General features: G+C 38.4%; 1 protein-coding gene across 6 annotated transcripts in view; it reads right to left on the minus strand.

Moving 5' to 3' along the window:
• Positions 1-23,465, minus strand: part of LOC133262194 (nipped-B-like protein) — a 181,673-nt gene that overhangs the window by 45,224 nt on the left and 112,984 nt on the right. For 4 of the 6 annotated variants that reach the window (XM_061441137.1, XM_061441138.1, XM_061441142.1 and 1 more), the window contains 6 exons: positions 13,756-13,938; positions 6,643-6,840; positions 6,423-6,494; positions 6,227-6,316; positions 4,972-5,075; positions 2,724-2,810 (listed from right to left, as the gene is read on the minus strand). In XM_061441137.1, the coding sequence (XP_061297121.1) occupies positions 2,724-2,810; positions 4,972-5,075; positions 6,227-6,316; positions 6,423-6,494; positions 6,643-6,840; positions 13,756-13,938 (734 nt within the window). The remainder of the gene's footprint in view (positions 1-2,723; positions 2,811-4,971; positions 5,076-6,226; positions 6,317-6,422; positions 6,495-6,642; positions 6,841-13,755; positions 13,939-23,465) is intronic. The other 2 variants (XM_061441140.1, XM_061441139.1) reach the window with 2 other exon arrangements.

A 23,465-nucleotide genomic window follows, 5' to 3' on the forward strand; every position in this document is an offset into this window, starting at 1 on the left:
AATATATGGCTTCATGCATCAGCAAAACATGGGTGTCCTTTTGATGAAAATAACTATTCTATGATTCTATGATGTAAACTTATGCAAATTTACTGACCACTCTGTACATGGTGGGATGGTTATAGGAAGTTACTAAACTGAATCAAATTGTTTAAATATGTGAAATTAGGAAAGGCAAAGCAGGGCAGACTCCTTCATAACTCCTGGGATCAGTTGATGGTCTGAACCCATCTTTTCCCCTATAAGAATGTCTATTGGGTGAGAGCTTGATCTTATATGCACTAAATTGATTAATGCCAGCTGTTATTAGTGATTATAGTCTGGCTGTGTATCACTTAAACCTTGGTTTTGCAGACAGTCCCTATCACTGGCAATCTCTGAACCTTATCCTCTTACAAATTCGTATTTTGTAAAATTAAAATCTTCAGCTGAAGCCCGTTTTGTGTAAGTCTCCGGAGACTTGAACATTTGAAATAAGGGATTTGACTCAGTGACACTGTCAGTGGGGGTTCATGAATAGGTTAGTTCAACCAGTCCCCGATTCAATAGGCTGCCCAGTATGCAGACAGGCTGGTTGGGCATAAGGGTCTCATCTTTTTGGGGAAACTGGCAGGCTGGTCAAATATAAAGGGTTTGAGGAAAAAAAACACCTTGTAATGTGACAGTATTGGCATGCAGGACAAATTTGGATAAGAAGGTGCAAGCCCCCTAACATACGTCCACTGGCCTAAGGCAACCACCCATTCCGCGACACACATTTTCTGCTCAAGAATGATGTACCTTAATCAAAATCTAAACTCTTTCTTCTAGTGTTTTCTTCAGTGGCCTATGAACACCAGTTGCTGCTTTGATCACTCTAGTTTTTGCCACTACAGGGAATTCTTACACAAAAAGACTGTTAAGTCACAAAAAACTCATAAGAATACAACTTTCTCCACAGACCAACTCATCTATTATCAATGGGTTTAAAACATGTCTTATCAAATATAGCCATTTAGATTTAGCACAGGTTATAGAATCTCTGTATTTGTGTTTACACAATTATAAAAACAAATGTACATGAAGTTAATGATGTTCAAACACCCAGCACCACTGAAATATTGCAATAACATAATTAATAGCAAAACCAAAGGGAATTTTTAATAACTTCTCTGGTACAGGAAAAAAAAAAAAAGAGATTCTTTCCTGTTTGTATAACAGCAAAGTTCAACACTGTTGGCTTTCCTTGTAAAACTGAGGGGTTGGTGAAACCCTATCAACTTTTTCCCTTTGGGGTAAGAGAATCTAAAAATATCACAGTACATTATATATATGAAATATATATATTTGAAAAACCAACATAAATCTGAAAATCAGGAGTTCCCTGTAAATTTCTTGCATAGAATGGCTTTAAATAATTTGTTCCTTGTACAAAAGAGGCTTAAAGAGACAATACAAAATCACCCCAACCCCCCCCCAAAAAAACAAAACAAAAACCCAAGTAGTTTTACATCTTTTCCATTTATTCCCCTTATTAATCTTGAAAATAAAAAGAATCTGTAAGAGCAATCTGCCTCTGAAAAATATCCTGACATGGAGGTAGGATATTTCCACTGCACTGTAAAAGAAGTTTACTCCTTAGCAGAGGCTTCCTTTGCCATAATGACCTGAATCATGTTTAAAAGGCTTTAAAATAAATCTAAAACTTGTATGGCTAAAGATTGCTTCCTTTTTAATTGAAGCTTCGTCTCTGAATTGTAATAACTGGACAATTTCATTAAAAGCTTAGTAATATTGAGTTTTACTACAAAAAGCTAAAAGAGAAATATCACTTTAAAGACACTGGCATAAAGACTCTACCATATTCAATTAGAGTAGGTAAACCAGCACCTTCTTTTCACTTATTCTTCATACTGCTGAAGACATTCAAAACCATATACTGAAACTTTGAAAACTCAACAAACTTATCTACATGAAAATATTTAGGCACAAATGACATGTCTCTGGTTTTTATTTTCAAGTTCAAATTCCTCCTTTCCAGTATACATAATTACTCTCTATTTCTGCAGATCAAGAGTTCTTTCCATAAAAATTAAGAACTCTATCACTGCCACAATATTGTTTTGATTACAAATCATGGAAATAAACAGATATATAAAATTTGCAATATCACATCTCAGCCTCATTAAAAATACCCAAACAACTTCTAAATTCCCATGTAGTTTTAGGTATATAAGAAAAAAACCTAAAGTCTTAAACTTCCTGTTAGTTTTGCTTACATTGATAGCTTCAACTGTGCAACATAAGAGGAGACCTAAATAAAGCACTTTCCTAGTTCTTCATGCTCAGGAGAAGGATACAGTTTACATGAAAGCTATAATATGACTTCCATTGTGTAAGGGATGTTTAATGCACACACAGAAAAGTAGCAAAGAAATGTCCAATGGCGCAAGTTACACCAGTTACCATGAATCAGGATGAAACTTCAGTATTTAAAATTAAGTCAAAAGACAACTTCACATACATCTGTTAGTTGTCAGTACTATAGTAGAACATGTTTAGCACTGAAAGAATATGTTGAATTTTACTTCAAATCTTAAAATTGGGCAATCCCTTTACCACATATATATTAAATCAGAAATTCCTTTCACACACACAGAAGATTTGAAACTATCACTATATGGGACTCAAGTGAAGAAAACTATTCTACACAATGGTGTGAAATGATGTAATTTGAAACTCACATGGTTTAGTAATGTAGAAAGCTTTGATCCATCTTGAATATTCTTCTCCAAAATATTCAGGACTTTTACTATTTTATCTGTTGAGAGCTAAAACAAGTAATAAAACACATCAAACAACTGTAGTAACATAAAGGCTTATAAATTGCTGAGGAAAAAAGAAAGTCCACAGATGAAGGACAGAACATGTTATGTAATCTGACAAAATTAAATTGTAAGAAATCAGAGATAAGGATTGGATCTCAACTTGCCTGATTTCTGAACACATAACTGAGAATGCTGATAACAGAATTAAACTAGCAAAATATTTCTAAGACTGCAATCAAACTGCATTTCAAGTAGCAAAATCCACAGAAATGTATTTAAAACTGAATATCTGTAATTAATGTTGTATAGTTATACACCTTTGCTTCTAGAAACATAAATTTATGAAATCCAAGTATCAATCACAAATTCTATCTTACCATGCAGAGCTTTATTAAGATAAAATCCAAATTCTATGGAAAAGCAGAAAAAAAAATTCCTGATACTTGAGCGCTAATAAAAAGGAAATGCATTCTTAACAACTGTGTTAACTTTGAAAAACTTGCATGTTGAAAAAACCTCAAAGTCGCTTAATTATGTGTCACGGGTTCAGCAGTAGGTGTCACTTTTCTCCTTCTTAGTAGCTGGTGCAGTGCTGTGTTTTCGACTTTAGTCTGAGAACAGTGCTGATAACACACCAATGTTTTTAGTTGTTTCTAAGTAATGCTTAGTCTGATCAAGGACTTTTCAGTCTCATGCTCTGCCAGGGAGGAGAGGCATTGGAAGCTGGGAGGAAGCAGAGACAGAGCACCTGACCCAATCTAGCCGAAGTGGTATTCCATACCACTGCATGTCATGCACAATATATAAACTGGGGGGAGTTACCTGGAAGGCCCAGATCACTGCTCGGGTCGGGCTGGGTGTCGGTCGGCGGGTGGTAAACAACTGTATTCTCTCCCCTTGTTATTTCCCTTATCATTATTATTATTGGTGGTAGCAGTAGTGGTTTTGTGTTATACCTTAGTTACTGGACTGTTCTTATCTCAGCCTATGGGAGTTACATTCTTTTGATTCTCCTCTCCATCCCTCCAGGAGTGGGGGAGGAAGAAGGGGGGGAGTGAGAGAGTGGCTGCGTGGTTCCGAGTTACTAGCTGTGCTTAAACCATGACATGATGTTCTACAGAATTATAATTAAGCAATCTGTAGAATATGCTAAACTCCAGAAGAGTCAGTTTCATTTATCCAGATACTATTAGTGCTCACTTTTAGAAGCAGCAAATTTCTAATTTTATGTATACATTCACGTATGTAAAAAACCCCAGGAAACAGAGGTTAATGGCAAGAATTGTAAGGAAAGATAAACACTCGGGCTGATAACACACTACAGAGGAAGGCAGGGAGATAAAAGAAAAGGCCAGTAAGAATATCTAAATCTTGAATTAACCCCTTCAGAGTAACTTGCATAAGTGGCTTCACAGACATTTCACAAACATAGTAAGTGGTCAGGAGCAGGCAGAGTAAGAATTCAACACAAGACTGCCCAAAGCCAACAGTTCTAGGAAGATAAGGAAATCAAGAACATTGTTTCTAGAGGTGCGATACCAAGAGTTTGTGCCGACAGAAAGTTCCCTTGAACTGAAGTCAGGAAGAGCTTGGCAAAGAAACCACACTATGCAGGCTACAATAAATTAATCTTCTTATCACCTGAGCCATTAAATCTTCTAGGTTTGAAAGGACTCTTCAAAGAGAAGAAGGAAGTAGTCAATTCAGTGTGATACTGGATGGACATCATAGATTTACATTGCGCTAACAGCATATATCAGAAAGGGTGATTATTTTTTTTTTTTACTTTGCCAGCAGGTTCTGTTTTACTGTAATTGCTCAACACTAGCTGTAAGGAGCAAAGACTATAAGTTGATGTGCTTTTGTGAAAGTAAATTCATTATTTTGGATTTTACTTCTCAGGCATGTTACCTATTGGCATATAGTGTTATGAGTCAGCACTAAAACAGAGAAGGACCATTCAACAAAAACATCTCAGCTTCAGAGACAGTAGCAGTTAAGATGTAACTTTTTAAGCACTTCAGCTAAGTCAGCAGAAGCACAACTTTTCACAATATCTGTCACATGCACACCTGATGAGGGTGTAATATTATAGGGAACACAAGTTTTTGTATGTTTAACAAAATTAAATGCTGGAAAAGAGTTAAATACTATGAAGATGTACCTTGTCCATAATACCCATTGCCTTGATTTTTGCAGATTCACTACCCAACTCACTAAGCTGATGCTTTCCCAGCAGCAATTCCTGCGGAATCTCATCATCACCACCTAAAAAAAACCAAACAAATAAACAAAGCCCAAACAACACTAAACATTAACAATCATATTTCAAATAAGACTTGAAGGAAACCTGTATTTTCCAGTCAATATGAAAAAGCCAACTGAAGAAAAAGAAGTGATTTTTCAAATAGCTGGCATCTAGTAGTTCCATCTAATGAAGACTGATGATGACAACTTTTGGCTGTGTTAAAATGACTACTTGTTAAATATGACTGAAGGTAATAAATTAAAAATATTTTTAATATAGCAAAGTCCAGCTCTTGTGCAATCACCCTCATTTCAGTAAAACTAATCTTAAATGATTGCAGCCCTAATTCTAAAGTTCAAATCTCGGGAAGGGCAATATATGAAAACACATAGGAAATTAAGTACCCTGGAATAATCACATTTGCCCTTACAAAGAAACCCCATGATGTTACAAGTCATATAGAAAGAAGCAATTACTTAATTTTTTAATCTAAGGTTGTAGACACCATTACTGTAGTGATTTGTTTACTATGCTCCTCCCCTTGTTCTAATCTTGTGAAAAAGATGGTAGGAAAAAATTAATGAATTCTCCATTAACCGTTTCAATATAAAGTCATCTTGGTCAACCTGAACTACTACCTCAGACACTTATACTAAACTGGTTTATTTTCCACTGAAATGGATAAGGAGCATACAGTGATTCAGTACCTCACCCATAAGTGCATAATCATTGCTGCTGAATTGAATAATCAATCTCTGTTGAGCCAAAGGCCACAACAGATGCAAAATTATGTGCCTCAGACATTACTGGCAAGAGAACCATCTTGCGTTAGTGTTGCTCACAAAGATATGTCTGCCAGGAGATAACACCCTAATGATATCCCAAAGATGCATCCTATCCATTCCAGAGAATTAGTTGTCTCATTGTGATTTATGTCCCTTTTGGATTCTACAGGGACAAAGAAGAAGGATCTTCTTCTTGTAGCAGCAAGTGAAATTGGAAAGTAAATGCCTCCACTCAAGGTGGAAGCCATATAAATGCAGTATACTGTAGCATGTATCACAGGCAGCTAAATCACAAAGGAGGAAGTTTGAATATACTGAGATGCAATATTTTTTCTTTCCTGTGTTTCTAATTGGTGGAAGCATTTTGAAAATTTCTGACATATTACCAAAAGCTGTTAAATCCATGTCTTCTAAACTTTCCAAAACATTCTCTATTGAAGCAGTAAATCTTTTGAAAGTTGAAGAATCCATCATTTCTGGAGAGAAAAAAAAAAAACAGCAAACAAAAAACCCACAGTATATAATTATTTTATATACAAAACAGAAAACACAAACTGTAGAAAATAAATCTTCTAAAATTACCTTCAGGTGTTAGTTTAGGTTCATAAGCTTTCCTCCTCTTTTGTTTTTCTTTTTTCTTAATTTTTCTAGCCACTAATTAAGAGAATAAAGGTTTGTTTATATTTCTTAAGCTTATATTCAATTCTGCATGTAAAGATGTTTATTTTAAAATGTTTAACATAGTGTTTAAAAATGCACTAGTATTATGGAAGAAAATAAAAATTTTAAAACAATCAGTTACCCTCACTGAGACTAGGAGAAGGAAAATAATCATCCATATCAGAGTTTTCGGGACTACGATTACGGTAACGGCCACTACCAGAAGTCCTCCTTCCTTCATGATAATAACCACTTCTCCTATGGTCACCAGAACTTCTTCTGTCATGTTCTTCATACTCCCAAGCTTCATCTCTATCCTTTTTATGTCTTTTACGAGAAGCTAGAAATGAAATGCATTTTCATTATAAGTACAAAATTCTACTTTTAATAGCTCAAAATTATACATTTGCAAGTTAAACACTATTGTACAGATGTTCTGTAAAATAAGTAAACACTAAAACTATCATAAATTTCTGTTATTCTAACAATTTCTTTTGATTTACATGAAAACTGTGTCTGAAAACAATACAAATTTATAAGACATTTGTTCTTTTAAACAAAGTCAGGAAAATAGAACAAATAAAAATAAGTTTCATACTTTCATAAGAGAACCTTGAGATAATTTCTTCAGTTATCTAAATTGTGACTATTAATGGGTGTCCATGTTCCAATTGAGTGATTGCTTTGCCCATCTAATGCAGCAAGTTCCAATGAGACTTGGAAACCTAGTTGTTTAAAAATATTCTATTTTGCCAAGACAAATAAAATTTTGTTTTAATATACATATATATTGCAGGAAATTCAATGTAAAGGAGAAAGCTGGAGCAATAATTCTGGGCCAGGCAGCAAGTATAACCACAGAAGGTTATTATAACAAGTTTTCAGTCAGGACTAGAATGTCTTGCAGAACTGAATGTTGAAAGACTGGGATAAATGTTCTATACAGAAACCTGGTGGAAATAAACAGGGGAGAGGGGGCATTGAGAGTTTTTCGTTGTTTTCAAAGACAGTCTTGAAGAGGAGAGGGTCCTAAGATGTAGTAGAAAAAGGATAGGGAGGAGGAGGTAATTTCATCCATGAAATCAGCTAACTTTCCATTATCTAAGGTAACAGCATAACTGGGCTAGCAAAGAGATGTCTAAAAGAGACTGTGGTATGAAGATTAAAATGGCTGCAAAACATTACATTCTAGAGTAGTAGAGTTTATTATTCTTCTGAACTTACATATAATAGCCCTGAAATCTGTGGGTCTTTACCAAAGTCTCCTGAAGTTTAGAGAGTTATGACTGTATATAGAGTTGTTTCTGAGCAAAGTGGCTCCAGACATTCAAACAGAACTGGAACAGAACTGACAAGTTTATGAAGAAGCATAGGAAAAATACCAGATGAAGTAAAGCTTCAAATTAATAGGGTTTGAATGAGACTTTGATTATATTACTTTAATGATCTAGGTTACTGTTGATTATACCACCTTTATTTTATGACTTGCTAAATTCTAACAGCATTTCATCATGAACCCTGTTCTTTTGAATTGGGGATTTGATATATCGCCTCTGAGTTAAATTGCTGGCATGTTCAATTTGCTGATTATTGTAGTTCACTTTATGTACTATTTCCCTGTCTATTGATTAATTTTTTTTAAGCCTTTGAGTGCTATGTGATTTCTTAGCTTGATTTCTTGCAGAAAGAAACACAGATGTACCAAATATTGGTAGAGAAGGTTCAGAATCGGCAAGAGGAGTGCAAGTCTGAAGTTTTAAGGCAAAGCTTAATGAAGACTGGCTTGGCTGAATGTGGTATAAGCCCTAATTAGTCCTCCCCTGCCACGTTATCTTAGAATCAAATCAGTCATAACTTCACTTCATAAAATTGACCAATATCATTGTAGCGCTGCATTGGGAGTCAGATGTTGTTTGTCTATATATAGTATATCTATGATAGATGAGGGTTAAAGGGCGATATTCACGTTAGTGATGCAAAGCTGCATGAAGCAAGTTCTCCTTAGTTGTGCTTCATGTGGAACAGCTCGTTTTGTTCTTTGTATCTCCCTGTACTAGGGAGAGAAGCAGAGAAAGTGTCTTGGTTTAAATTTAGAGTTTCTGATGATAGTGCCTTGTTTCTTTCCATCCCTGGCAAAATATATGGACTCTATGAAGTGTGCCAGAATTCTCAGGTTTAAATGTTGTTTTTAAATGGTTCTGGCAATACTGGGGCACCACTTTGAGAGGACAGACTTTGCAATTTTAGGCTACTTGGTTACCAGGAGGTACACTTAAATAGCAAAACAGCCTCATCCCGTCTTCCAACCTGAAACAGTTTTACAGAGCTGAAATATAGTTTTTAAATTCTCACATGCTTTCTTTCTGAAAATCTAAATAATCCCTTCTAGTCTGTAATAAAATTGAGTCTATAATGGAGGAACATTTCTGACCCAAATTATGAAGATATTCACGTCCATTTTTCTGGTTACTTTTTTTATTTAGAGTACTGCTCAACTTGATGAGGGTTTGTTTTTTTTTTTATGCATTAAACTCTTAAGTGGGTGTTTAAAAAAAAAATCCATTCTCCTTTACATCTGTGGAAGTAGCTACTATCAGTTGTCATTGGTAGCAAAGGGTAATTTATAAGACAAACTGCTTTGACTTGCCTTTCTCTCCTACTCTGTATAGCGTTTGTTGCAAAAAGCAAGTACTTCAGGTTTTCATCACATCTTTTGTAGTCACAAAATCATGGAGCTTTATGTTTCTTTGGAACACTAAATAGGGTAGTGTGTGCCAAAAAGTTTATGTAATCCTGAATTTCAGAATATAAACTCTAAAGTCAGTTATCAAGAGATGAAATTTTTTATGTTTGAAAACAATTGTTTTATTAGATACCAATGCTACATTATTATTTTTTTTTAAAGTTACTTTTCCTCTCATGTTTAATCTTGCCAAGCAGTATGTTTTTGAAAGATGTTAGCAACCTTAATTAAAATGTTAAATTACATTAAATATGTTGGGATTTTTTTTTTAAATAATGTTAGCGTACTGTCCTTTAGAGAGAATATATCTTATCTGTATGTTGTGCGAGCAGTATAAACTACCTCTTGTAAACGAACCAAATGGAACAAACTTTGGATAGTAAATGCTATAAAATTCCAACAATAATTGCATTACCAGTAAATTGTGCAAATGCATCCAATGGGGTAATGCAGCCAAAGCTCTTTATGTGGTTCTGCACATAGTCAGTAAAAACACTGATTTGTTTAATCTTTTTCTGCATAATGGTCATGGCACTTGTTTATTTTTAAGTCCTTCCATCTAATAATTTTGGAAAGCATCAGCTAATTTAAGTTATATTTTACAGGGTGTGAAAGTCTCAGGCAGTTGTCTGAGGTGGTTGTTGAGTAGAGGAGATACTCATGACCCTGCTGAGGAAGAGGCTTCATCATGTGCTGTCTCTCTTCCATCTAGCAGCTCAGAAGTGTGGGAGTGGATTAAATGAGGGGAGGAAACTGGGTGTGTTACAGAGGACTGTCATAGAGCCTTTGGATGGAGGAATTGCATCACTGTGGTAAGGGGATGAGGGGGAATAATACACCAATCCAGAGGAAAAGCCTCTTAACTGCCTACGGTGCCATACAGCATCTCTTACAGATGTGTATGGAGCTTAGGTTGAAAAGCAGGCAACAAGATTAGGACAAAAGGGAATAACATCACAGGTCAATATTAATTCCAGTATAAAAAGGCAGTGAGCTGCTTTTGAAATGCAACACACTATATCTGTGTTTATAGAATTTTCCATTGGCATTGATTGTGGTTCTCTACAGAGATGTTATAGTTGTGCATCTGTTTCCTTAGTGTGTATTAAATAAGCTTAGAGGTTTCTTAATTGTTTTTCAAAGACAAAGAAGAGGCAAAAATGACATGACTGCAAGACTTGTGCAAAATCAGTTACTGTTTCAACAGGTATCTTTCTTCCTAGTTTTATTTTATAAAGTTTATGAATCATATGAGAGAGTTCAAGGACAGAAGTGCCAGATTAAAAGTTGGAAGACACTCCTGAATTAAATAGATTTTGGTCCAGTCTTCAGTCACTAGGTTTTCAGCCTGGTTAAGATTCAACATAATTAAAGTCTTTAAAATATAAATAGTGTAAGTACAGTTGTTTTTAGAAAAGGGTAATGCTACTACTGGCTAACATGAGACATTCAAGAAGTTGAAGAAAAACAGGTTACTACTTCCTCTCTCATACCTGTCACTACTTTGTTAACAAAGATATGTTGCAACCTAAAGCGCTTTCCATTTGACAGAGCTGCTGTATCCATCCCTTTTAGTTGCTCTTTCTATATAGCTCTTAGCTGTTTTCTTTCAATAACATGAACTTTAACATCAGCCACTACTTGTGTGCCTGAGCCAGCAAAAGGGCAATGCTCACCAGAAAGAGCACAATTAAAAATATACTTTCTTTGTTGCAATACAAGTTGCATATGTAATATGCAACAGATGGAAAATAAATTTGTGAACTACTGAAGTAGCTCGGGGCTTTCCCTTTGTTTGAATTTCTTAGCTCTGCAGCAAAGTTAGGTCTTTACAGTTTAATTCTATGGTTGCTTCTTCAGAACAGAAAGAATTAAGTAGCTTTCAGTAGTGTTAGAATCGTTGATGTGGAGAGGCTCATAAAGAGGATATTTATTGTTTAAAAAGATGTAAAAGGGGCAGTAATAAACTCCCTGAATAACTAGATTCTCCCTGACAGAAGTTTTAGCTGTTTTATTTTGCAAAACTGGTGAACATAACTACCCTACTATTAGTGTAATAGTCTAATAGCTATTAATGTTATTGTGACGGAAAAAAATGTGTATTTTATTGTAGCTTTTTGAAACATATCAATACTTTGGTTTAGGTTTTACTACCTTATCAGTAGGACTTGATCTTGTGTCACTTTTCTAATGAGAATGAGCCACTAGTATCTAACTTCAGCCACTTCAAAAATTCAGAGGAATCCCATGGGATAGGGCCATAGAAGAGAAGGGAGTCCAAGAGAACTGTCTGGAGAAGAGAAGGTTCGGGGTGGCCTTATCATTCTCGACAACTACCTGAAAGGAGGTTGTAGTGAGGTGGAGGTTGGTCTGTTCTCCCAAGTAACAAGTGATAGGACAAGAGGTAACAGCCTCAATCTGTGCCAGGGGAGGTTTAGATTAGATATTAGGAAAAATTTCTTCACAGAGAGGGTGATCAGGTATTGGAACAGGCTGCCCAGGGAAGTGGTGGAATCGCTGTCCCTGGAAGTGTTCAAAACTGTGTAGATGAGACCCTCAGTGATATGCTTTAGTGGTGGCATTGGCAATCCTGGGGTGATGGTTGGACTTGATGATCTTAAAGGTCTTTTTCAACCTAGTTGATTTTATAATTCTAAGAGAGCTGGTCATTATTTAAGCACCACTTCCTTCAAGCCCAAGACCATTTCAATAATTTTTAATTTCTCACCATTTAACGGAATGCCCCTTCATGAGATATTCAAAGAAATTTCTCTTCTTCTATAACAATCACTATGTCATTTTTTTAAAAAGTTCAATTTTAGGCAGCCAAAAGAATTCTGAATTACGTATTTGGAACAGTACAAACTTATTCAGTGTACTTGTCACAAATCTTTCATTCTCTTGATCCTTTTGTCTTAGTTCGGTTCATAGAATCATAGAATAGTTAGGGTTGGAAAGGACCTTAAGATCATCTAGTAGGTCATCATTCAACAGCATCCTTTGGGAAACATTATAATTTATATTTAAACCAGATGTCCTAAATGAATTGTTTAGAATGATGGCCAGATGTCAGGTGGATACAGTGAGCCTAGAAGCCCTTAAAACATGTAATTACTGTGAAAGTTTTCCTTAACTTGCTTTACTTTGAATTTAAGAATTTCAACAGCCACTGTGGCTAATAAGTAGATTAAGATCTCTCTGAAATTCCTGACAATCCGCTTTATTCTGAACCATCTTAAATAATTTTTCTTTAGTAACAGTGAATTTAATAAAAGAATAAGTAATTATTAAGATCATAAACAGGTGAAATGATATGGTAAACAGAGGGTACAGAATCCTGAATGAAGCAAATCATCTGATTACAAGTTAACTCATGGTCAAAACAACATTATTCGGTTATACTTTAAATGGGGAAAAACCCCAAACAAAGCAAAGGACATTCTTTTCTGCCTCTCTGATAAAGATCAGAGGTATCACTATTATAATTTTTATGTGTATGTGTGCATATGCATTGCATACCTGTTACAGAACTTCTTGAAACATATTAAAAATGCAGGACAACAAAAATCTTTCTCTTTTGGACCCTAAGAAAGCCTAAGCAGCAAAACATTGTTTTACAAAAGTTCAGTAAGATGTTTAGATAGGTAAAGGTGGAAAGAGTCTAAACTTGTGAGAAAATCATTATAAGCAAGATGCTTTCTCAGCAATACGCACTTTTGTAGCCCTGCATAGGTATCATAGCTAAGATGTTACTCAGACTGAAATGATTCACTCCATTTTAATGAAGTTTATTTTCAGTGTTGACTAACTAAACTATCATCGAGACAAACTAACTACACTCTTACTGGAAAGTAGGAAATCCCTTCTTAACTTAGAGACATAACAATTTTTTTTGCACTTATGAACTTTGCCTGATTGCACAGCAAAAGTCTAACTACAAGCTTCCTCTCTTTCTTTGACACCACTTAATTCAAAAATAGTGTCATCATCAAATGCGATTTTGAGACACCATTTGGGAATAATTGAGGTTTTTCAAGCAATATACCATGGAAAAAATAGAGAAGTAATATTTTAAGAAACCTCTGGGCACTAACATCAATTAGTTATCAAGTCAGAAAAACTGAATAGAGGATCCTTTTCTTATCAATGAAATTCAGAAGAAGTTAAAATGTATTTACTAGAAATTTTTCATTGCATAACTTTGTGTACAAGTTTCCTAAGCTGCTTTAGAGAATATTTTCTTTAATCTGATTGGCTAAAAATGTTTCATTGCAGTGGCTTCCCATAAGGTAATTAGGGAAAGAAATTTAATAAGTAGCTGCTTTTCTTTTTGAGTGACAAATTGAAATAAAATACTTTTTCTATTAAAAAAAAAGGTTCTTGGCCAAGCAGTTAGCTGGACAGAAAATTTGTTTATATATATTTTAGGGTAATAAACAAACAAACAATATTTTTGGGAAAGCAAAATATTAGCCTTCCTTAGGAGTAGGAACAGAATGATGTACTACTTACATTCAAAAGCTTCTTCACTGTCATTGTCTTCATCAGAACTGATTTCAGCATATTTTGGTTTCTCATTAATTGTGTTACGTTTGCGCTTGTTCATTTTCACACGTTCACAAAGCGGCATGGTGGATTCAATTTCTGCCAGGAGCTCAGGAGGCAACTCCTTTAACACTGACTGATCTATGCTGCCTAGTAATGGAGAACAAGAAGAGTAAATGTGAACCTGAAGATAATAAGGGCCTAACACTGCAGTCCTTTCTCAGAAACTGCTTATAGGATATCTACTAACAAAAACCACCACATTTAGATATACTTGGATGTATTTGACAGCCCTTTCTAAAGTTGCACTTACTGTTCACACTGCAATTAGAAATTAACATAATAAATTGCATACGTGTCTCCTTCAATAAAATATTTTCTCAGGCATATATTCCACAGAGGCCAAGCTCACCTTCCTTGCATGTCCTCTCTGAGCATTTGATAGAGGATGTTTCAGTAGGTTTGGGTCTACCTCCCTTATGTATCACCAGCTTACAGTCTAACAAATCACTTTGGGTCACTGCTATAACTACACTGATAAAGCCTCCTGTGTCAGACATACATGCAGGTAGGAAAGCAGTTTCTTTCTGGATTAGCTCAAACAACATTCAAATGTTGTGCTAAATCAAATGAAATATTACTCTTACTCCATATCAAGAGTGCCTTCTTTCTTGTTGCATAGCCATGTCATTGCAACTACCACAGCACAGACTCACAGCTTAATTCTACTACAGCCACTCAAATAAAAGGGTCTACTTTAGATGATTAAGAACTAAAAGAAAAAAAAAAAAAAAAAGTACTTCCCTACTTTATAAAATGCTCAGAACATAAACACCCTTTTAAAATAGTTAAATACCGTTACAGTATAGCACTTAGAGACTACAGTGCAAATGGCCACACAACTGCCTGTGACTGATGAATAGCTTACTGGTTAAAGCTGAAAATTTTCAGCTATTCTTTAGCGTGGAAATTTAATTATATCCTTCCCACAGTGCTTTCCCTTAAAATGCTCCAGTATGTTCTTTATATCTCAGTCCTTTGTAATCAGAGGCCCTTGCCCAGCAGGATCACACTCCTCCAAATAATTCCATGCCCTGGAGAGTTTTAAGAACAGAAGGGGAATCACAGGGAAATCAAAATCCTTTTTTCAAAATGGAATTTAAGGTATGAGGAAATTACATCTGCTCATAAGACAAAAGTTCCGCTTTTATCTCAATACCATATCATCAGCTGAAAAACACACCATCAAGATGAATACTGATGAAAATAATCTGAGTTCATTTACTTCAGTGGCTTAAAGTTTATGGAAGGGTATACAGCTACATCCTATAAACAGGATATAACCCTCTATTAAGCCCCTTACCCCACCTTTTGACTACATCCATGAAGGGATAAGTCCTGAGCTCAACTCACATACAGACACCTGGAAGAAGGCAGGAGACTGAAATCCCCTCACCACCACCCAAAGGACCATGCCCACATGATTCTCTGCTGTAATGGATTTGGCGGGAAGAAGTGGTGTTAGGAAGATGTGCTCAAGCAGGTTCTATGGAATGATATAGGACATCTTTCAAAATATTTTTTTCCTTATCTACCCCAATACTAGCACAAAAGGAAGGCTCCCAGCCTCGGGCTAAACAAAAGGAGATGCTAGAGCTCCCTGGTTATATTCCAGTCCCCAGCTATAGCCTTGAGAAATAGGACCCAGCCGGGTTGGTGGGTCAGGGAAGAATCTGGACACAGCAACTGAATAATTCCATGATGTTAGTAGGGGTCATCACTGCATATTGAAATGCATTGTTGCAAAAAAAATTATGCAAAATAGCTGTAGCTTTTCCCAGAAGTAAGAGGAACCTGATCAGGCATCCAAGCCCATGAACCAAAGTCAGTTTCAGTCTTTCAACAAGTTGCTCTGACAAATTAGTTAATACATTTCTATCACTTACATGTGCCAAAGTAATTTTCTGAAAGTGAACTAATTAAACAATGAACTCCTAAATCAGCAAACAGACAAAGAATTGTATTTCAGATAAACCAAAGTACAATGAAACTAGTAATTTGGTTAAGTTTATTGTTGCTGCTAAGACCTAGATGTGCAACATGCAAAGTTGACTCTTATTGTCAAGAGAAGACTTAAGGATGCTTGAGTGATCAAGAATCAAAATATTTACCTTAGCAGCAAAGACAAAAATAGGAAATAACTCAAGCAGCCTCTAGGCAAAGCAGTATGCTGAAAATGTCTCATATTGTACTGGTAACAGATCAACATAAGAAAGGACTCCAGTGTGCAACTACTGAACTCCTGCTGTCTATCAATAACAGTTTATCCAGCATCTCCTGATAGCAACTTATCCAGCATCTCCTTCTGAAAAAGCAACACCAAAACCAAAGGCCCCATAGAATACATAAAATGCCCATCATGTTAGATAAATGCCATGGGACTTTTATGCTGCTGCAACCTACTGCTGACTACAAATAATAGTCATTATAGGCTTTGAAAAAGTCATCCGGAATTAAAAAAACCCACAAACACACAAGCATAGAAAACAGAAAAATCTAGATGCATTGTTTTAGCTCTGTGACATAAAGATGATTAAGCAGAAGTAAATTTTTTAGCTGCACCTGTAAAAATATGAAGAGGACCTTCAAAGAAATAGCAAATCTTCAATCAAATTTCAGATCATGATAGCAGAGAACATAGTATATTTAGGAAGACTCGTAGCAAGCAACGAAAACCTGTGTTTAAAGTTCTGTGTTTTACAGATAATGAAATCCTGTAATAACAATATATACAATGAAGGAATAACATTCAACATTAGATTCTGCGGTGAAATAATCACTTTTTAAAAAAACAAAACTAAAAAAAACAAGCAAAAACCCAAAACCAAACCAACTTCCCCCCCCCCCCCCAAAAAAAAAAAACAAAAACGAAAAATAAACTCAAAAAACCCCGAACAGACCACCAAACAAAAAACAAACCGACAAATTCTTTTCAGGTGAGATTTGAAGACCCAAAAGGTGTTTTGGCACAAGTCTTAAAAAACATGTACTCATTTGTCCTAGAACTAAACCTTGCGTTACATACATGTTGTTATTTTTGGAAAGACAGTCCTTCAAATATATTATAAGACAACTCAGACATCTCCTTAACACAAACAGCTACAGTTTCTCCCATTACTCATATCTGTTTCAAACATTAACAAAGTAAAATATGTCTTGTTCAGAATGCAGTAACTGTAAAACTGGTAACAGCTCCCATCTCAACACAGCTGATCAGTATGGCTATAAGAAGCAGCAGAGAAGGTATTTTTTGAAGCTCTGAAAAGAACGGACAGCAAACATGATCTCCTCATCATAGGCACAGACTTGAAGGGAAAAGTTTCATGGATTCCCCCAACAGCATACATTTGCATTAAAACCAGGATAAAAGGCATTCACAGATGTTAAAACTAGAAGAAAAAATATGTTACGGTTCATTCTGACCTGGGCAAAACAGGACACAAAATTTTACCCTTTAACAAAGTACTATGAAAAAAAAAAACAAAAGCAAAACAAAAAAAAAACAAGAACCCAGAACAAAACAACCAAAACAACCAAACAAAACCACACACACACAAAAAACCCCAAAACAAAACCCAAAAAACTCCATAACCTTCTTCTGAGCTAGAGTGCAAAAAAATCAGAGATCAGGAGAGAGAAAAGCATTGCTTCTTCTGTCAATGCCAAAAGGGACTGTTGGGACGGTTCAGTCTTAATCACGGACTACAGCTACCCCAGAGACTGCAGTGATAGGACAAGGGGTAACGGGTTAAAACTTAAACAGGGGAAGTTTAGGTTGGATATAAGAAGGAAATTCTTTCCTGTTAGGGTGGTGAGGCACTGGAATGGGTTGCCCAGGGAGGTTGTGAATGCTCCATCCCTGGCAGTGTTCAAGACCAGGTTGGACGAGGCCTTGGGTGATATGGTTTAGTGTAAGGTGTCTCTGCCCATGGCAGGGGGGTTGGAACTAGATGATCTTAAGGTCCTTTCCAACCCTAACGATTCTATGATTCATATAATAGCTTAAGAAATTTTCAAACTTGTCTATAAAATTTGATTAAAATGTTACTAGGTTTATCCATGTGCACAACAAAGGTATGATTTTCAAATTTAAAGTTTATTGAAACAATGGAAAAACCTATGGAATTGCAGCACATATAGCATTAATTTTAGCTTAAAACACATCAATTTTGCTGAGTTTTATAATGAATAGGCATTAGTCCCTTAAGATGGAATGACTATCTAAATGTTGTTTTGAACTAGATGAACTAATTCATGAATCACAGCAATGATGATGTTGCCCCAAAAGTGGGATAGTTACCCAGTGTGCAGAACGCCAATGCATACACAGAGTTGAGGTATTTTATTGTCAGCTATTTAGCAAAACAAGGTGGTAGGTGGAAGCTACACAAATCAACCAAACCTTAGGTTTTTTGTACATCAGATTATATACCTTTCAGAGAACAAAGAAATTACTTTTCATTGGTCAAAAGTTACCAAATCTATGATTAATTAGTACTCTATCATCTACAGGGTAAATTTTCCATGTAAATTAGCACACAAGCTCTGTGAAGGGGGGGAGGAAGCTTTATTGGTCCTGAATTGAGTCAGTGGTTGTGAACTCCCCCTGCCACCTTTACCTTTCACCCAATTACTGCCATTCCTTGTTGACTACTTGTTTTTCCTAGGACTTATTTTGTCTTCAGCACCTTCTGGTGCAGATGTTCTCCTTTTATCAGTCCTTTAGCTCTGCCTCCAAGGTTGAGGTAGTTCGTAAGGAATGTACTGCTTATACAAAGTCTTGTTCTTCTAAGCGATGCTGTTAATCAAGCTAGGAGCAACTGGAATATATCCAGCTCTACTGAGGGATAGATGAGTTGGGAGTCTATGGGTGAGAATTAAGGGACAGGCTAATATGGGGGACACTGTTGTGGGCGTTTACTATAGGCCACCTGATCAGGAGGAGGAAGTTGATGAGTCCATCTATGGGCAGCTGGAAATAGCCTCGCAGTCACAGGCCCTGGTTCTCCTGGGGGAATTCAAACCACCCAGATATTTGCTGGAGAGATAAAATGGCCAACACACACAGTCCAGGAAGTTCCTGCAGGTCACTGAAGATAATTTTTTGTTACAAGTGGTGGGGCCAATGAGGAAAGGTGTGTTGCTGGACCTTGTACTTACAAACCAGGAAGGACTGGTTGATGACATAAAGGTTGGGAGCTGCCTTGGCATTATCGATCACGAGATGATAGTGGAACTTGGGATCCTGTGTGGGGGCAGCAAAAAAGTAAGCAGGACTAGAACCCTAAACTTCTGGAATGCTAACTTCAGCCTCTTCAAAGACCTACTGAGAGGAATCCCATGGGATAGGGCTCTAAAAGAAAAGGGAGTCCAAGAGAGCTAGTCATTATTTAGGCACCACTTCCTCCAAGCCTAAGAACAGTGTAATCCCATGATGAAGAAATCAGGCAAAGGGGGCAGGAGATCTGCATAGATGAGCAGGGAGCGCCTAGTAAATCTTAAACTCAAGAAGGAAATTTACGGGATGTGGAAAAAGGGACAGGCCAAGCGGGAGGACTATAGGAACATTGCCAGGGTACGCAGGGATGTGACATGGAAGGCCAAGGCCCACTTAGAATTGAGTCTGGCAAAGGACATCAAGAACAAGAAGAAGGCCTTCTACAAGTATATTGGCAGCAAAAGGAAGATAAGGGAAAATGTGGGGACACTCCTGAATCAGATGGGTGTCCTGGTAACAGAAGACACAGAGAAGGCGGAATTACTGAATGCCGCCTTTGCCTCAGTCTTTACTGCTAAGGATGGCCCTCAGGAGTCCCAGGCCTCGGAGGTTAGAAATGAAGGCCAGAGAAAGGAACACTTTTCCCTGGTTGTAGATGGTTAGGTTAGGGACAGGCTAGACAAATTTAACATCCGTAAATTCATGGGCCTTGATGGGGTGCACCCAAGTGTGCTGAGGGACATGTGCTGAGCACATGTTGCTCTCCTGCTCTCCATCATCTTTGACAAATCATGGAGAATGGGTGAGGTGCCCGATGACTGGAGGAAGGCCAACTTACTCCCATCTATGAAAAGGGCAAGAAGGAGGACCTGGGAAACTGCCGTCCAGTCAGCCTCACCTCCATCCCTGTAAAGTTGATGGAACAGGTCATTCTGGAAGTGATCACCAAGCATATAGAAGAGAAGAAGGTCATCAGGAGTAGTCAGCATGGATTCACCAAGGGGAAATCTTGACTGACCAATCTGGTAGCCTTCTATGATGACATAGCAGGATGAATCTCAGTCAGCTGATCGGAGCTAGCCCAGCTAGAGCCGCAGCCGGCACGCTTCAGCGACCATGAGGTTCAACAGAGATTAGGAAAATCAGAGGGGATAGCGCAGAGGCATCGCGATTCCCGACATCTCCTGATCCCCGAAGCCCCAGCAGCCCTTGCGAGAGAGCGGCTGATGTGGCGGGGGGCGTTCCCACGGTGACGGCGACCACCCCCCTGCCCCTTGCCTTGAAAGAGCCTCTGAGAGGGCAGCGACGTGCCGCTGCCCACCGGGCACAGGGAGGAACAAGCAGGTCGTGGTTCTGACCCTGTTGCTCGTGTCCCAGACTGCTGACCAATATGGTCGCCTCCAGAAAGAGAGCTTGCAGTAAGGTGACTGCAGCAACTCAGACAGAGACCCCGTCCCAAACCGTGGCTGTTCAGGTCTCTGGGTGCAGGGAGTGCCAGAGCCTGCTGCTGCCGGGGGAGGGAGGACAGCATTCCACCTGCGTGAGGTGTGAGCAGGTAGAAGATCTGCTTAGCCTGGTGGCAAGACTTAAGGAGGAGGTTGAGACCCTGAGGACCATCAGGGAGCGTGAAAGGGAGATCGACTGGTGGAGTAACTCCCTGGCGTGCCAGTCGGAACGGTTCCAGGGAGATACCCCCCCAAAGGGGAAGGACCCCCTGCCTTCTCACACAGAGGGGGATGGCCCGAGGCAGCCCCTGCCCTGTAGCTGTTGCGCAGAGGTAGGGGACCAAAAAGACGACAAGGGTTGGAAGCGAGTTCCAGTTCGGCATCGTGGGCAACCCTCCTCCCTTCCTGCCCTGCTTCCCCAGGTGTCCCCCCGTAATAGGTTTGAGGCCCTGGATCTTGAAGGAGAGGTAGGTGAGGATGTGGTGCAAGGCCCGGTCGACTTCGCACCTCAAGACTGCCTCTGATAAGAAAGAAAGAAGGGTCATTGTAGTAGGCGATTCCCTTCTGAGAGGAACAGAGGGCCCGATATGCAGAGTTGACCCTCATCATAGGGAAGTGTGTAGTCTGCCTGGAGCCCAGATCAGGGATATCACCAGGGCGCTCCCCAGCCTGGTGCACCCGACAGACTACTACCCGCTGCTGGTCTTCCAGACAGGTGAGGGGGAAGCTGCTTCCCGCAGTCTGAGGGGGATGAAGAAAGACTACAGGGCCTTGGGGCGGATGGTGAAAGAGTCTGGGGCTCAAGTGATCTTCTCCTCACTCCTTCCATTTTCCATTGATGATGTGGGACGGAATGGGAAAATTCAGTCCATAAATGATTAGCTTAGAGACTGGTGCTGCAGGCAGGGCTTTGGATTCTTTGATAACGGCTGGTTTTATAGGGCACCAGTCTGGACAATGGCATGTGGGAAAGGTTTATCTCACAGAGGCAAAAGGATGCTGGGGCACGAATTTGTGGGTTAGATGAATGGACTGTGAGGTGGATTGAGAACTGGCTGAATGGCAGAGTTCAGAGGGTTGTGATGAGCAGAGCAGAATACAGTTGGAGGCCTGTAATCAGTGGTGTTCCCCAGGGATTGATACTGGGTCCTGTCTTATTCCTGGATGAAGGGCTAGAGTGTACCCTCAGCAAGTTTGCTGATGATATGAAGCTGGGGGCAGTGGCTGATACACCTGAAGGCTGTGCTGCTTATTCAACAGGACCTTAGTAGGCTGGAGAACTGAGCAGAGAGAAACCGCATGAAGTTCAACAAGGGCAAGTGTAGTGTACTGCACCTGGGGAGGAAGAACCCCAAGTACCAACACAGGCTGGGGGCTGACCTACTAGAGAGCAGTTCAGCTGAGAAGGACCTGGGAGTATTGGTAGATGATAAGTTGACTATGAGCCAGCAGTATGCCCTTGAGGCCAGGAGGGCCAATAGTATCCTTGGGGTGCATTGGGAGGAGTGTGGCCAGCAGGTTGAGGGAGGTAATCCTCCCCCTCTACTTGACCCTGGTGAGGCCACATCTGGAGTACTGTGTCCAGTTCTGGGCTCCTCAGTAGAAGAAAGACAAGGAGCTACTGGAGAGGGTCCAGCAAAGGGCCACAAGGATGATCAGGAGTCTGGAGCATCTCTCTTATGAGGAGAGATTGCGGGAGCTGGGCCTGTTTAGTCCAGAGAAGAGCAGACTGAGAGGGGATCTCATTAATGCATATAAATATCTCAAAGGTGGGTACCAGGAGGGTGGTGCTGGACTCTTTTCAGTGGTGCTCAGCAACAGGACGAGGAGCAGTGGCCATAAACTAAAATACAGGAAGTTTCATTTCAACATGAGGAAGAACTTCCTTACATTGAGGGTGGCAGAGCACTGGAACAGGCTGCCCAGGGGGTCTGGAGACATTCAAAACACACCTGGATGCGTTCCTTTGTAACCTGCTCTAGATGGCACTGCCTTGGCAGGGGGTTGGACTAGGTGATCTCCAGAGGTCCCTTCCAAACCTAATGATTCTGTGACCTGTGGACCAACCCTCTGCTCAAAGTAGGAGCAACTTCAAAGTTACATCAGGTTTCTAAGGGCCTTCCAAGTCAAGTTCTGAAGTTTGGACTTCCTTTACAATTGGGATATTTATAGTTAGTGAAAACTGGATGAACAAATTCCTTTTCAATAGTTGAATATAAACTGAGCTGTTTTACAGGAAATAAACAAGCTAGTTCAGCGGTGACTAAACCTTTTCTTCCTGTGATTCTTGGAAATGTATTTTGCTTTATGAAGAGATATCTTTATGAACCTCTTAAAACACTGAATTTCACCTAATTATTTTGCATAATATATCCTAGGAAGGAGGGGAAAAAAAAAAGTAAAATCAAAAATACACGTGAAAAATCTGAAGTTCAAGACACTTTCTCCCAAAACTGCCTGGATGAACACTCAAAGCTTGATTTGCAAGAGAAACATAGTTACAACATAATTTCTTCCATTAAACTTATTTCTAGTATCTAGAATAAGATTCTTACAGTGATACAATAGCAGACTGATATCGGATTCAAACCTTTTTTTCCCCTTTAAAAGTATGTCCAAAGTTATTTCAGAATATGTATAAAATATTCCTTCAAAAAACAAAATACTCAAAAACTGCAGAAAAGTTATAAACCTGACATTAAAATGGATTCATTGCTCATGTGTGACACAGCTACTAGAGTCATGCCAATTAGAGTCATTAAAACCTTTACACATTACTAAAATATACTATATTAATAACCACATACAATACAGACTACAAGAAAGTATAGTTAAGAAACATTTTAGAAAGCATACACTCACTGTATGTATCTCTGAGGGCTCTGAAAATTCCTGAGTTTCTGCACATAGATTTATGTGATAGAAAAGTCTATCCTTTTGAGACTAGAACACAA

This window comes from Pezoporus flaviventris, unplaced genomic scaffold, assembly GCF_033815535.1.
Source record: "Pezoporus flaviventris isolate CSIRO_AGI_PZ_B2104156 unplaced genomic scaffold, CSIRO_AGI_Pfla_v1 ptg000193l, whole genome shotgun sequence".
NCBI classification, from domain to species: Eukaryota; Metazoa; Chordata; class Aves; order Psittaciformes; family Psittacidae; genus Pezoporus; species Pezoporus flaviventris.